Raw genomic sequence first — 16,883 nt, forward strand, 5'->3', positions numbered from 1 at the left:
TCCCGTCTCTCAATTTCTAACTGCAGAAAGAAAGAAAGAAAGAAAGAAAGAAAGAAAGAAAGAAAGAAAGAAAGAAAGAGAGGGTGCGAGAGAGAGAGAGAGAGAGAGAGAGAGAACGTTTGTCTCTCCTGGCCACCAGCTAGCTGTCTGATCTGAGTCTTTCATCTTTCCCATGATCCTCCCTGCCTGCCTCTCTGTCGTTTGTGAATAAAACATGAATCTTTACCCCGACCGGGCTTGTATGAATCTATACTGAACAAAAATATAAATGCAAGATGCAACAAGATTTTACTGAGTTACAGTTCATATAAGAAAATCTGCCAAACACTTTACACCTTGCCTTTATATATTTTTTTATATCTCTATGTATCTCTCTTGCTCGGTCTCTCTCTCGCTCGGTCTCTCTCTCGCTCGGTCTCTCTCTCTCTCGCTCGGTCTCTCGCTCTATGATAAGATGGCAACTTGTGAAACTAACTCCCTTAATAAGCAACAAGACCCTACACCCAACCCTCAGACTGCCCTACTGAACTACAACACAGTACCTCTGCTTCCAGAGACTTCTGGAGTGTAGTGATCTGTATCATCTAAACCAGGGGTGTCAAACACACGGCCCGGCCCGCGAACCCATTCAATCTGGCCCGCAGGGGGTTTGAGTAAAAAACTATCTGGGGAAAAACGATCTCAGTTGACATTGAAATGACTAAAACCAAATGAAAACTGTAAAAATGATAATGGACCTACATTTATAGTCTCTTCACTCTGTCCAGCTTGATGACAGTCATTTATAGTCTCTTCACTCTGTCCAGCTTGATAACAGTCATTTATAGTCTCTTCACTGTGCCCAGCTTGATAACAGTCATTTATAGTCTCTTCACTCTGTCCAGCTTGATAACAGTCATTTATAGTCTCTTCACTCTGTCCAGCTTGATAACAGTCATTTATAGTCTCTTCACTCTGTCCAGCTTGATAACAGTCATTTATAGTCTCTTCACTCTGTCCAGCTTGATAACAGTCATTTATAGTCTCTTCACTCTGTCCAGCTTGATAACAGTCATTTATAGTCTCTTCACTATGTCCAGCTTGATAACAGTCATTTATAGTATCTTCACTCTGTCCAGCTTGATAACAGTCATTTATAGTCTCTTCACTGTGTCCAGCTTGATAAGTCATTTATAGTCTCTTCACTCTGTCCAGCTTGATAACAGTCATTTATAGTCTCTTCACTCTGTCCAGCTTGATAACAGTCATTTATAGTCTCTTCACTCTGTCCAGCTTGATAACATTCATTTATAGTCTCTTCAATCTGTCCAGCTTGATAACAGTCATTTATAGTCTCTTCACTCTGTCCAGCTTGATAACATTCATTTATAGTCTCTTCACTCTGTCCTGCTTGATAACAGTCATTTATAGTCTCTTCACTCTGTCCAGCTTGATAACAGTCATTTATAGTCTCTTCACTCTGTCCAGCTTGATAACAGTCATTTATAGTCTCTTCACTCTGTCCAGCTTGATAACAGTCATTTATAGTCTCTTCACTCTGTCCAGCTTGATAACAGTCATTTATAGTCTATTCACTCTGTCCAGCTTGATAACAGTCATTTATAGTCTCTTCACTCTGTCCAGCTTGATAACAGTCATTTACAGTGTCTTCACTCTGTCCAGATGATAAGTCATTTATAGTCTCTTCACTCTGTCCAGCTTGATAACAGTCATTTATAGTCTCTTCACTCTGTTCAGCTTGATAACAGTCATTTATAGTCTCTTCACTCTGTCCAGCTTGATAACAGTCATTTACAGTCTCTTCACTCTGTCCAGATGATAAGTCATTTATAGTCTCTTCACTATGTCCAGCTTGATAACAGTCATTTATAGTCTCTTCACTCTGTCCAGCTTGATAACAGTCATTTATAGTCTCTTCACTCTGTCCAGCTTGATAACAGTCATTTATAGTCTATTCACTCTGTCCAGCTTGATAAGTCATTTATAGTATCTTCACTGTGTCCAGCTTGATAACAGTCATTTATAGTCTCTTCACTCTGTCCAGCTTGATAACAGTCATTTATAGTCTCTTCACTCTGTCCAGCTTGATAACAGTCATCAAAATGAACGCTAGACAGTCAGGGAGAATTGAAAATTCAAAAAACGATGGATATGGGACAATTTTTTGCAAATGTTGACAGCGAGGACATCTTATGTTAAGTGCGGCTCTCCAGTCATCGGTGAAGACCGAATGCGGACTGAGAGGCAAAATGAGTTCGACACCCCCGATCTAAAACAACATTCCGCTTTAAAAGTGAAAGAGAGGAAAACCTAAAATAGAGAGAGGTGAGTAAAGGGAGGAGTGCAGAGAGGACACAGTGGAGGAGGTGAAGAGTGGACGGAGAGAGAAAGATAGCCAGAGAGACAGAACTAGACATAGAGCGAGCCAGAGAAAGATAGCCAGAGAGACAGAACTAGACATAGAGCGAGCCAGAGAAAGATAGCCAGAGAGACAGAACTAGACATAGAGCGAGCCAGAGAAAGATAGCCAGAGAGACAGAACTAGACAGAGCGATCCAGAGAAAGATAGCCAGAGAGACAGAACTAGACATAGAGCGAGCCAGAGAAAGATAGCCAGAGAGACAGAACTAGACATAGAGCGAGCCAGAGAAAGATAGCCAGAGAGACAGAACTAGACATAGAGCGAGCCAGAGAAAGATAGCCAGAGAAAGATAGCCAGAGAGACAGAACTAGACATAGAGCGAGCCAGAGAAAGATAGCCAGAGAGACAGAACTAGACATAGAGCGAGCCAGAGAAAGATAGCCAGAGACAGAACTAGACATAGAGCGAGCCAGAGAAAGATAGCCAGAGAAAGATAGCCAGAGAGACAGAACTAGACATAGAGCGAGCCAGAGAAAGATAGCCAGAGAGACAGAACTAGACATAGAGCGAGCCAGAGAAAGATAGCCAGAGAGACAGAACTAGACATAGAGCGAGCCAGAGAAAGATAGCCAGAGACAGAACTAGACATAGAGCGAGCCAGAGAAAGATAGCCAGAGAGACAGAACTAGACATAGAGCGAGCCAGAGAAAGATAGCCAGAGACAGAACTAGACATAGAGCGAGCCAGAGAAAGATAGCCAGAGAAAGATAGCCAGAGAGACAGAACTAGACATAGAGCGAGCCAGAGAAAGATAGCCAGAGAGACAGAACTAGACATAGAGCGAGCCAGAGAAAGATAGCCAGAGACAGAACTAGACATAGAGAGAGCCAGAGAAAGATAGCCAGAGAGACAGAACTAGACATAGAGCGAGCCAGAGAAAGATAGCCAGAGAGACAGAACTAGACATAGAGCAAGCCAGAGAAAGATAGCCAGAGAGACAGAACTAGACATAGAGCGAGCCAGAGAAAGATAGCCAGAGACAGAACTAGACATAGAGAGAGCCAGAGAAAGATAGCCAGAGAGACAGAACTAGACATAGAGCGAGCCAGAGAAAGATAGCCAGAGAGACAGAACTAGACATAGAGCAAGCCAGAGAAAGATAGCCAGAGAGACAGAACTAGACATAGAGCGAGCCAGAGAAAGATAGCCAGAGAGAGAGGCCCAGAGAGACAGAGGTAGAGAAAGATAGTGAGAGAGAGAAGTTAGAGAGACAGAGAGCAAGAGAGAGGGTGAACGAGAGAGAAAGAGAGGGTATAAGCGAGAGAGAGAGAGAGTGAAAGAGACATAGATTGAGGTCGAGAGACACTGAGAAAGGGACAGAGTATCAGAGAGAGGTGTAGGTAGTGAAAGAGAGAGAGCCCAAAAGAGAGAGGTATCCTGAAAGAGAGAGAGAGTGAAAGAGAGTGAGGTCATACTTTTACCTGAGTGGCGGGGGGAGTGGAGGTCAGAACCCCCCCAGTGTGAGTGACCCGACCGGATGTCCGACCCCACACCGCCCCAGTCCCCGCGGCTGACTGCATGCACGGGCACACACAGCACCGACAGGCAGGGAGGGAGGGAGGGAGGGAGGGAGGGAGGGAGGGAGGGAGGGAGGGAGGGGGCAGTTAGGTAGGGGGACAGCAGAGCAACCATAGTGAAGGAGAAAAAGATTGAGACAACAAGCCGTGAATGAAGACAGACAGACAGGAAGGGTGTAAGGGAGGAAGGAGCAGGCAGAGAAAGGAGGAGGGAGAGAGCAGGGAGCAGGTGGAGAAAGGAGGAGGGAGAGAGCAGGGAGCAGGCAGAGAAAGGAGGAGGGAGAGAGCAGGGAGCAGGTGGAGCAATGAGGAGGGAGAGAGCAGGGAGCAGGTGGAGAAAGGAGGAGGGAGAGAGCAGGGAGCAGGTGGAGCAATGAGGAGGGAGAGAGCAGGGAGCAGGCAGAGAAAGGAGGAGGGAGAGAGAAGGGAGCAGGTGGAGAAAGGAGGAGGGAGAGAGCAGGGAGCAGGTGGAGCAATGAGAGAGGAGGGGAAAAAAGACGTGTCAGACTGAGAAAAGGTGTAATAAAGATGGCGGCCCCCGTGAGGCGTAGTCGGCAGCCATTTTGGGGTGTACCTGTGCTACGCCTATCGTCAGTGGGGTCTACTTTGATGGAGTCGGTGGCGTAGGGCCCCTGCTCGGCCGTGTTAGTGTCGGCAGAGCTATCCAGGCTGCCGTGACTCACAGCGTCCAGGTCGCTGCCATCTGCCCAAAGACAACAAGGCGTTAAGAGAAACCCGGACACCATTTTGGAAAGACAACAAGGCGTTAAGAGAAACCCGGACACCATTTTGGCTCCTCAAAGACAACAAGGTGTTAAGGGCTGAATTACTTTTTATGTGATGGTTCTTCAGCGAGAAATATGTAGCCTAAATCAATGTGTCTGTGAGGGATTTGCAACTTTCAGTGAAAACCAATATTCTGTGAGGGATGCGTGTGAAGCAAGTGACCTTCTCCACAGGCGTCTGTGAAGCGCAGCAAGGAGTGGTCCACGGGCTGGATATCAACACAGTCTGGGGCCGTCCGGCTTTAGACCAAGTTAAATATTATGGACTGGAACTGTAGTGTGTGTGTGTGTGTGTGTGTGTGTGCCAAGACACCTTTAACCCAGATCCCAGTGGGTCAGTGAATTGAAGCAACAGTGTTATAGGTCACTGGAGGACTACAGTCTGTTATAGGTCACTAGAGGACTACAGTGTTTTATTGGTCACTGGAGGACTACAGTGTTTTATTGGTCACTGGAGGACTACAGTGTTTTATAGGTCACTGGAGGACTACAGTGTTTTATAGGTCACTGGAGGACTACAGTGTTTTATAGGTCACTGGAGGACTACAGTGTTTCATAGGTCACTGGAGGACTACAGTGTTTTATAGGTCACTGGAGGACTACAGTGTTTTATAGGTCACTGGAGGACTACAGTGTTTTATTGGTCACTGGAGGACTACAGTCTGTTATAGGTCACTAGAGGACTACAGTGTTTTTAGGTCACTGGAGGACTACAGTGTTTTATTGGTCACTGGAGGACTACAGTGTTTTATTAGTCACTGGAGGACTACAGTGTTTTTAGGTCACTGGAGGACTACAGTCTTATAGGTCACTAGAGGACTACAGTGTTTTATTGGTCACTGGAGGACTACAGTGTTTTATTGGTCACTGGAGGACTACAGTGTTTTATAGGTCACTGGAGGACTACAGTGTTTTATAGGTCACTGGAGGACTACAGTGTTTTATTGGTCACTGGAGGACTACAGTCTGTTATAGGTCACTAGAGGACTACAGTGTTTTATAGGTCACTGGAGGACTACAGTGTTTTATAGGTCACTGGAGGACTACAGTCTGTTATAGGTCACTAGAGGACTACAGTGTTTTATAGGTCACTGGAGGACTACAGTGTTTTATAGGTCACTAGAGGACTACAGTGTTTTATAGGTCACTGGAGGACTAGTGTTTTATTGGTCACTGGAGGACTACAGTGTTTTATTGGTCACTGGAGGACTACAGTGTTTTTAGGTCACTGGAGGACTACAGTCTTATAGGTCACTAGAGGACTACAGTGTTTTATTGGTCACTGGAGGACTACAGTGTTTTATTGGTCACTGGAGGACTACAGTGTTTTATAGGTCACTGGAGGACTACAGTGTTTTATTGGTCACTGGAGGACTACAGTCTGTTATAGGTCACTAGAGGACTACAGTGTTTTATAGGTCACTGGAGGACTACAGTGTTTTATAGGTCACTGGAGGACTACATTGTTTTATTGGTCACTGGAGGACTACAGTCTGTTATAGGTCACTAGAGGACTACAGTGTTTTATAGGTCACTGGAGGACTACAGTGTTTTATTGGTCACTGGAGGACTACAGTCTGTTATAGGTCACTAGAGGACTACAGTGTTTTATAGGTCACTGGAGGACTACAGTGTTTTATTGGTCACTGGAGGACTACAGTGTTTTATAGGTCACTGGAGGACTACAGTGTTTTATAGGTCACTAGAGGACTACAGTCTGTTATAGGTCACTAGAGGACTACAGTGTTTTCTTTATAGCTCACTAGGCAGGGTTTCCCAACCCTCTCCTCGGGCCCCCCCAGACATTTCACATGTTTTTTTTTACCCTAAACTGGCACACCTAATCATCAAGCCTTTGACTAAACGAATCAGGTGTACCAGTTTAGGGTTAAAACAAAAAAGTGAAAGGTCTGGAAGGGCCCGAGGAGAGGGTTGGGAACCCCTGCTCTAGAGAACTAGAGGGTCTGGGAGGGCCCGAGGAGAGGGTTGGGAAACCCTGCTCTAGAGAACTAGAGGGTCTGGGAGGGCCCGAGGAGAGGGTTGGGAAACCCTGCTCTAGAGAACTAGAGGGTCTGGGAGGGCCCGAGGAGAGGGTTGGGAACCCCTGCTCTAGAGAACTAGAGGGTCTGGGAGGGCCCGAGGAGAGGGTTGGGAAACCCTGCTCTAGAGAACTAGAGGGTCTGGGAGGGCCCGAGGAGAGGGTTGGGAAACCCTGCTCTAGAGAACTAGAGGGTCTGGGAGGGCCCGAGGAGAGGGTTGGGAAACCCTGCTCTAGAGAACTAGAGGGTCTGGGAGGGCCCGAGGAGAGGGTTGGGAACCCCTGCTCTAGAGAACTAGAGGGTCTGGGAGGGCCCGAGGAGAGGGTTGGGAAACCCTGCTCTAGAGAACTAGAGGTCATGGCTGACCTGGAGGTGTGCTGGTGCCAATACAAGTTCACTGCACATGGAGAGAAGATAGAGGAACTTTTGACAGAATTATTTTCTGAGTTCTAAGTTCTGCCAGACAGCACCACGCCTCAAAGGGTGTGCAAGGTGAGTGTGTATTTCATGTATTCTGATCTGAAGGTTTAAACTGAATCTGTTATATCTAATGTGATGAGTGATGTATTGTATTATGTATGTACTATACAGTATGTGTCTGAAACGACAGACACCTCTCACATTGCTCTTTCAGACACATTCACTCTTACAGCTTCACATCAGATCCAAACCAAACACATACATTTCATAAAGAAGCGTGCACAGTTGTCTTGTCTGTCAGACAACTCAACAACCTCACAAAAAACCTCACAACGTGTTAAGTTCACAGCACTTCACGATCACAACCTAAGCCCGTCACTCTGATGGACGACGTCATGGTTACCTGACAGAGGGCTCGGAGTGGGTGGAGCCTGCTGTTTCCGTAGCGCCTGTCTGAACTGAGCCACACCCATAACCACGTTCCTCAGCTTCATCCACATGAAGTAACCTCCTCTGGTACTGGAGGGCCAGGTAGACTCTAACACCGCCTGGAACAGGAGGAGGAGGACAGGAGGAGTGGAGAGGAGGAGGAGGAGGAGCGGAGAGGAGGAGGAGGAGGAGGAGGAGCGGAGAGGAGGAGGAGGAGGAGGAGCGGAGAGGAGGAGGAGGAGGAGGAGCGGAGAGGAGGAGGAGGAGGAGGAGGAGGAGTGGAGAGCAGGAGGAGTGGAGAGGAGGAGGAGGAGTGGCGAGGAGGAGGAGGAGGAAGAAAGAAGCATAACTATGAACTCACTGATTTGGCTACACTTCCTTACTTACACACAAACTCACATACAGCCTAAGTACACACACACAGACAAATACACACACAGACAAATACACACACACACACACACACACACACACACACACACACACAGACACACACACACACAGACCAATACACAGACAGGAATCATTGTAATTCCATTCGTCAGACCAACAACAAAAGCTCTTCTATAAATGACAGTAGCCAGTGTTGCTGTCCATCCTGGTAATACTCCTGGTAATACTGCTGGTAATACTCCTGGTAATACTGCTGGTAATACTGCGGGTAATACTGATGGTAATACTGCGGGTAATACTGATGGTAATACTCCTGGTAATACTGATGGTAATACTGCTGGTAATACTGATGGTAATACTCCTGGTAATACTGTGGGTAATACTGATGGTAATACTGATGGTAATACTGATGGTAATACTCCTGGTAATACTGATGGTAATACTGCTGGTAATACTGCTGGTAATACTCCTGGTAATACTGCTGGTAATACTGCGGGTAATACTGATGGTAATACTCCTGGTAATACTGATGGTAATACTGCTGGTAATACTGATGGTAATACTGATGGTAATACTGCTGGTAATACTGATGGTAATACTCCTGGTAATACTGATGGTAATACTCCTGGTAATACTGATGGTAATACTGCTGGTAATACTCCTGGTAATACAGATGGTAATACTGCTGGTAATACTGATGGTAATACTGCTGGTAATACTGCTGGTAATACAGATGGTAATACTGATGGTAATACTGCTGGTAATACTGCTGGTAATACAGATGGTAATACTGATGGTATTACTGATGGTAATACTGCTGGTAATACTGCTGGTAATACTCCTGGTAATACTCCTGGTAATACTGATGGTAATACTGCTGGTAATACTGATGGTAATCCTGATGGTAATACTGCTGGTAATACTGATGGTAATACTGATGGTAATACTGATGGTAATACTCCTGGTAATACTGATGGTAATACTGCTGGTAATACTGATGGTAATACTGATGGTAATACTGATGGTAATACTCCTGGTAATACTGATGGTAATACTGCTGGTAATACTGATGGTAATACTGATGGTAATACTCCTGGTAATACTGCTGGTAATACTGCTGGTAATACTGATGGTAATACTGCTGGTAATACTGATGGTAATACTGATGGTAATACTCCTGGTAATACTGATGGTAATACTGCTGGTAATACTGATGGTAATACTGATGGTAATACTCCTGGTAATACTGATGGTAATACTGCTGGTAATACTGATGGTAATACTGCTGGTAATACTGATGGTAATACTGATGGTAATACTGCTGGTAATACTGCTGGTAATACTGATGGTAATACTGATGGTAATACTCCTGGTAATACTCCTGGTAATACTGATGGTAATACTCCTGGTAATACTCCTGGTAATACTCCTGGTAATACTCCTGGTAATACTGATGGTAATATTCCTGGTAATACTATTGGTAATACTCCTGGTAATACTCCTGGTAATACTGCTGGTAATCCTGCTGGTAATACTCCTGGTAATACTCCTGGTAATACTGCTGGTAATCCTGATGGTAATACTCCTGGTAATACTCCTGGTAATACTCCTGGTAATACTGCTGGTAATACTCCTGGTAATCCTGATGGTAATACTGATGGTAATACTCCTGGTAATACTGATGGTAATACTCCTGGTAATACTGATGGTAATCCTGATGGTAATACTGATAGTAATACTCCTGGTAATACTCCTGGTAATACTGATGGTAATCCTGATGGTAATAGCATTATAGCAGAGGTGAAATTAGGTTGCTGAACACACTCACACACACATATTCATAGCATAACATTAGAGGTGACATTAGGTGGCTGTGTGGAGCTGGATCAGACAGCCATACCTGCCGTAGTGATGACAACACAATCATCTGTCTATGGTGTCTTCAGCCACCTTACATACAGCCTAATGAAAGAAGGACATTAACCTTCTGCCGTTATCAAGCCATCTATTTCAACACACACACACACACACACACTTTCCCCAGACATCAACAGGCTGCTGATAAAAACCTTCCAGATGAACAATTCTAATCCACCGGCTGCTCTGGGAGCAGGTTGTGTGTCTGGGAGCATGTCTATCTGTGTGTATGAGTGTGCTAAAATAACTTCCCCACTGACAGACCAGGCTAAAATAACTTCCTCACTGACAGACCAGGCTAATATAACTCCTCACTGACAGACCAGGCTAATATAACTCCCCACCGACAGACCAGGCTAATATAACTCCTCACTGACAGACCAGGCTAATATAACTCCTCACTGACAGACCAGGCTAATATAACTCCTCACTGACAGACCAGGTTAATATAACTCCTCACTGACTGACCAGGCTAATATAACTCCTCACTGACAGACCAGGCTAATATAACTCCCCACTGACAGACCAGGCTAATATAACTCCCCACTGACAGACCAGGCTAATATAACTCCCCACTGACAGACCAGGCTAATATAACTCCCCACTGACAGACCAGGCTAATATAACTCCTCACTGACAGACCAGGCTAATATAACTCCTCACTGACAGACCAGGCTAATATAACTCCCCACTGGTAGACCAGGCTAATATAACTCCTCACTGACAGACCAGGCTAATATAACTCCTCACTGACAGACCAGGCTAATATAACTCCTCACTGACAGACCAGGCTAATATAACTCCTCACTGACAGACCAGGCTAATATAACTCCTCACTGACAGACCAGGCTAATATAACTCCTCACTGGTAGACCAGGCTAATATAACTCCTCACTGGTAGACCAGGCTAATATAACTCCTCACTGACAGACCAGGCTAATATAACTCCTCACTGACAGACCAGGCTAATATAACTCCTCACTGACAGACCAGGCTAATATAACTCCTCACTGACAGACCAGGCTAATATAACTCCTCACTGACAGACCAGGCTAATATAACTCCTCACTGACAGACCAGGCTAATATAACTCCTCACTGACAGACCAGGCTAATATAACTCCTCACTGACAGACCAGGCTAATATAACTCCTCACTGACAGACCAGGCTAATATAACTCCTCACTGACAGACCAGGCTAATATAACTCCTCACTGGTAGACCAGGCTAATATAACTCCTCACTGGTAGACCAGGCTAATATAACTCCTCACTGACAGACCAGGCTAATATAACTCCTCACTGACAGACCAGGCTAATATAACTCCTCACTGACAGACCAGGCTAATATAACTCCTCACTGACAGACCAGGCTAATATAACTCCTCACTGACAGACCAGGCTAATATAACTCCTCACTGACAGACCAGGCTAATATAACTTCCCCACCGACAGACCAGGCTAATATAACTCCTCACTGACAGACCAGGCTAAAATAACTTCCCCACCGACAGACCAGGCTAATATAACTCCTCACTGACAGACCAGGCTAATATAACTCCTCACTGACAGACCAGGCTAAAATAACTTCCCCACTGACAGACCAGGCTAATATAACTTCCCCACCGACAGACCAGGCTAATATAACTCCTCACTGACAGACCAGGCTAATATAACTCCTCACTGACAGACCAGGCTAATATAACTTCCCCACCGACAGACCAGGCTAATATAACTCCTCACTGACAGACCAGGCTAATATAACTCCTCACTGACAGACCAGGCTAATATAACTCCTCACTGACAGACCAGGCTAAAATAACTCATCCACTGACAGACCAGGCTAATATAACTCATCCACTGACAGACCAGGCTAATATAACTCATCCACTGACAGACCAGGCTAATATAACTCATCCACTGACAGACCAGGCTAATATAACTCATCCACTGACAGACCAGGCTAATATAACTCATCCACTGACAGACCAGGCTAATATAACTCCTCACTGACAGACCAGGCTAAAATAACTCATCCACTGACAGACCAGGCTAAAATAACTCATCCACTGACAGACCAGGCTAATATAACTCCTCACTGACAGACCAGGCTAATATAACTCCTCACTGACAGACCAGGCTAATATAACTCCTCACTGACAGACCAGGCTAAAATAACTCCTCACTGACAGACCAGGCTAAAATAACTCATCCACTGACAGACCAGGCAAAAATAACTCATCCACTGACAGACCAGGCTAATATAACTCCTCACTGACAGACCAGGCTAATATAACTCCTCACTGACAGACCAGGCTAATATAACTCCTCACTGACAGACCAGGCTAATATAACTCCTCACTGACAGACCAGGCTAAAATAACTCATCCACTGACAGACCAGGCTAATATAACTCCTCACTGACAGACCAGGCTAATATAACTCCTCACTGACAGACCAGGCTAATATAACTCCTCACTGACAGACCAGGCTAAAATAACTCATCCACTGACAGACCAGGCTAATATAATTCCTCACTGACAGACCAGGCTAATATAACTCCTCACTGACAGACCAGGCTAATATAACTCCTCACTGACAGACCAGGCTAATATAACTCCTCACTGACAGACCAGGCTAATATAACTCCTCACTGACAGACCAGGCTAATATAACTCCCCACTGACAGACCAGGCTAAAATAACTCATCCACTGACAGACCAGGCTAATATAACTCCTCACTGACAGACCAGGCTAATATAACTCCTCACTGACAGACCAGGCTAATATAACTCCTCACTGACAGACCAGGCTAATATAACTCCTCACTGACAGACCAGGCTAATATAACTCCTCACTGACAGACCAGGCTAATATAACTCCCCACTGACAGACCAGGCTAATATAACTCCTCACTGACAGACCAGGCTAATATAACTCCTCACTGACAGACCAGGCTAATATAACTCCTCACTGACAGACCAGGCTAATATAACTCCTCACTGACAGACCAGGCTAATATAACTCCTCACTGACAGACCAGGCTAATATAACTCCTCACTGACAGACCAGGCTAAAATAACTCCTCACTGACAGACCAGGCTAATATAACTCCTCACTGACAGACCAGGCTAATATAACTCCTCACCGACAGACCAGGCTAATATAACTCCCCACTGACAGACCAGGCTAATATAACTCCTCACTGACAGACCAGGCTAAAATAACTCCTCACTGACAGACCAGGCTAATATAACTCCTCACTGACAGACCAGGCTAATATAACTCCCCACCGACAGACCAGGCTAATATAACTCCTCACTGACAGACCAGGCTAAAATAACTCCTCACTGACAGACCAGGCTAATATAACTCCTCACTGACAGACCAGGCTAATATAACTCCTCACTGACAGACCAGGCTAAAATAACTTCCTCACTGACAGACCAGGCTAAAATAACTTCCTCACTGACAGACCAGGCTAAAATAACTTCCTCACTGACAGACCAGGCTAAAATAACTTCCTCACCGACAGACCAGGCTAAAATAACTTCCTCACTGACAGACCAGGCTAAAATAACTTCCTCACTGACAGACCAGGCTAAAATAACTTCCCCACTGACAGACCAGGCTAAAATAACTTCCTCACTGACAGACCAGGCTAAAATAACTTCCTCACCGACAGACCAGGCTAAAATAACTTCCTCACTGACAGACCAGGCTAAAATAACTTCCTCACTGACAGACCAGGCTAAAATAACTTCCCCACTGACAGACCAGGCTAAAATAACTTCCTCACCGACAGACCAGGCTAAAATAACTTCCTCACCGACAGACCAGGCTAAAATAACTCCCCACTGACAGACCAGGCTAAAATAACTCCTCCACCGACAGACCAGGCTAAAATAACTCCTCCACCGACAGACCAGGCTAAAATAACTCCTCACTGACAGACCAGGCTAAAATAACTTTCCCACTGACAGACCAGGCTAAAATAACTCCCTCACCGACAGACCAGTACAGGACAGCAGTGCTGAAAATAAATTACAAACAATGCGAAAAAAATAACAAAATAGCACAGTTGGTTAAGAGCCTGTAAAACGGCAGCCTTCCCCTCCGGCGCCATTGTATACAAATGGCACCCTATTCCCTATACAGTGGGGGAAAAAAGTATTTAGTCAGCCACCAATTGTGCAAGTTCTCCCACTTAAAAAGATGAGAGGCCTGTAATTTTCATCATAGGTACACGTCAACTATGAGAGACAAAATGAGATTTTTTTTCTCCAGAAAATCACATTGTAGGATTTTTTATGAATTTATTTGCAAATTATGGTGGAAAATAAGTATTTGGTCAATAACAAAAGTTTCTCAATACTTTGTTATATACCCTTTGTGGGCAATGACACAGGTCAAACGTTTTCTGTAAGTCTTCACAAGGTTTTCACACACTGTTGCTGGTATTTTGGCCCATTCCTCCATGCAGATCTCCTCTAGAGCAGTGATGTTTTGGGGCTGTCGCTGGGCAACACGGACTTTCAACTCCCTCCAAAGATTTTCTATGGGGTTGAGATCTGGAGACTGGCTAGGCTACTCCAGGACCTTGAAATGCTTCTTACGAAGCCACTCCTTCGTTGCCCGGGCGGTGTGTTTGGGATCATTGTCATGCTGAAAGACCCAGCCACGTTTCATCTTCAATGCCCTTGCTGATGGAAGGAGGTTTTCGCTCAAAATCTTACGATACATGGCCCCATTCATTCTTTCCTTTACACGGATCAGTCGTCCTGGTCCCTTTGCAGAAAAACAGGCCCAAAGCATGATGTTTCCACCCCCATGCTTCACAGTAGGTATGGTGTTCTTTGGATGCAACTCAGCATTCTTTGTCCTCCAAACACGACGAGTTGAGTTTTTACCAAAAAGTTCTATTTTGGTTTCATCTGACCATATGACATTCTCCCAATCCTCTTCTGGATCATCCAAATGCACTCTAGCAAACTTCAGACGGGCCTGGACATGTACTGGCTTAAGCAGGGGGACACGTCTGCACTGCAGGATTTGAGTCCCTGGCGGCGTAGTGTGTTACTGATGGTAGGCTTTGTTACTTTGGTCCCAGCTCTCTGCAGGTCATTCACTAGGTCCCCCCATGTGGTTCTGGGATTTTTGCTCACCGTTCTTGTGATCATTTTGACCCCACGGGGTGAGATCTTGCGTGGAGCCCCAGATGGAGGGAGATTATCAGTGGTCTTGTATGTCTTCCATTTCCTAATAATTGCTCCCACAGTTGATTTCTTCAAACCAAGCTGCTTACCTATTGCAGATTCAGTCTTCCCAGCCTGGTGCAGGTCTACAATTTTGTTTCTGGTGTCTTTTGACAGCTCTTTGGTCTTGGCCATAGTGGAGTTTGGAGTGTGACTGTTTAAGGTTGTGGACAGGTGTCTTTTATACTGATAACAAGTTCAAACAGGTGCCATTAATACAGGTAACGAGTGGAGGACAGAGGAGCCTCTTAAAGAAGAAGTTACAGGTCTGTGAGAGCCAGAAATCTTGCTTGTTTGTAGGTGACCAAATACTTATTTTCCACCATAATTTGCAAATAAATTCATAAAAAATCCTACAATGTGATTTTCTGGATTTTCTTTTCTCATTTTGTCTGTCATAGTTGACGTGTACCTATGATGAAAATTACAGGCCTCTCTCATCTTTTTAAGTGGGAGAACTTGCACAATTGGTGGTTGACTAAATACTTTTTTCCCCCACTGTATAGTGCACTACTTTTGACCAGAGCCCTATGGACCCTATTCCCTATGTAGTGCACTACTTTTGACCAGAGGCCTATGGACCCTATTCCCTATGTAGCGCACTACTTTTGACCAGAGGCCTATGGACCCTGGTCAAAAGAAGTGCACTATAAAAGGGAACAGGGTGTCATTTGGGACGTATCCCAGTTCTGCTGGCAGGCAGGCTGACAAGTTTACACCCTCACAACTCATTGTGATGTCCTGTGTGATTATGGTGTCTGCTGCTGCAGGTCTCAGCCTTGGAAGGCTGAAACGGTCCATGTGTCTGGTTCCTTATCTGTGAGCCAGAGGCCTCAGAACATACCGGATGCCTCCCAAATGGCACCCTATACAGTGCACTACGTTTGTGCACTATAAAAGGGAACAGGGTGTCATTTGGGACGCAGGTACAGTAACCTTGATGAGGTAACTACAGCGATATTACTGTGACTGATAGGTACTGTAGTGTCGCCCAAGGGTGTCGGTGTCAGTGAAACAGGGTTTCTCAACCCAGTCCTCAGGGGACCACCGGCCATGTCACATATATGATAATAATATGCCAACACTAGCACACCTGTTTCTACTTATAGATATGTACTAGATAGCTACAAGATTCAACTAAACCCCCTCTCCAGGACCCTTGCGGCTTCCACAAAGGACAGATAAATATGTCATAGACCTATCACCATTTGGCGCGTTGCGCTGCCATAAGCGAAAGTAAGCTCCAGGAACCGTACCTTGTTGTAGTATCCGTAGGTGATGGCGTTGGGTTGGACTCCAGCCTTCTTCATCTCAAACAGAACTCTGACCGCCAGGACTGGCTGGCCGTACTGACCACACAGCTGCATCAAGACCCTGTAACACACCTAGACAGGACACAGGGTTAGGGTTAGACAGGACTGGCTGGCCATACCGACCACACAGCTGCATCAAGACCCTGTAACACACCTAGACAGGACACAGGGTTAGGGTTAGACAGGACTGGCTGGCCGTACCGACCACACAGCTGCATCAAGACCCTGTAACACACCTAGACAGGACACAGGGTTAGGGTTAGACAGGACTGGCTGGCCGTACTGACCACACAGCTGCATCAAGACCCTGTAACACACCTAGACAGGACACAGGACACAGGGTTAGGGTTAGACAGGACTGGCTGGCCGTACTGACCACACAGCTGCATCAAGAC

The 16,883-nt window shown here is 45.5% G+C and overlaps 1 protein-coding gene across 1 annotated transcript in view; it reads right to left on the bottom strand.

Annotated features, from left to right (window-relative positions):
- LOC311117498 (C-myc promoter-binding protein-like) overlaps positions 1–16,883 on the bottom strand; it is a gene marked incomplete at its 5' end in the record, with an annotated part of 105,202 nt that overhangs the window by 40,478 nt on the left and 47,841 nt on the right. The window contains 4 exon segments of the mRNA XM_084192421.1: positions 3,844–3,936; positions 4,514–4,642; positions 7,587–7,731; positions 16,432–16,560. Coding sequence (XP_084048547.1) covers positions 3,844–3,936; positions 4,514–4,642; positions 7,587–7,731; positions 16,432–16,560 — 496 coding nt within the window.

This window comes from Coregonus lavaretus (assembly GCF_964263955.1).
Source record: "Coregonus lavaretus genome assembly, contig: HAP1_SCAFFOLD_1015, whole genome shotgun sequence".
Lineage (NCBI taxonomy): Eukaryota > Metazoa > Chordata > Actinopteri > Salmoniformes > Salmonidae > Coregonus > Coregonus lavaretus.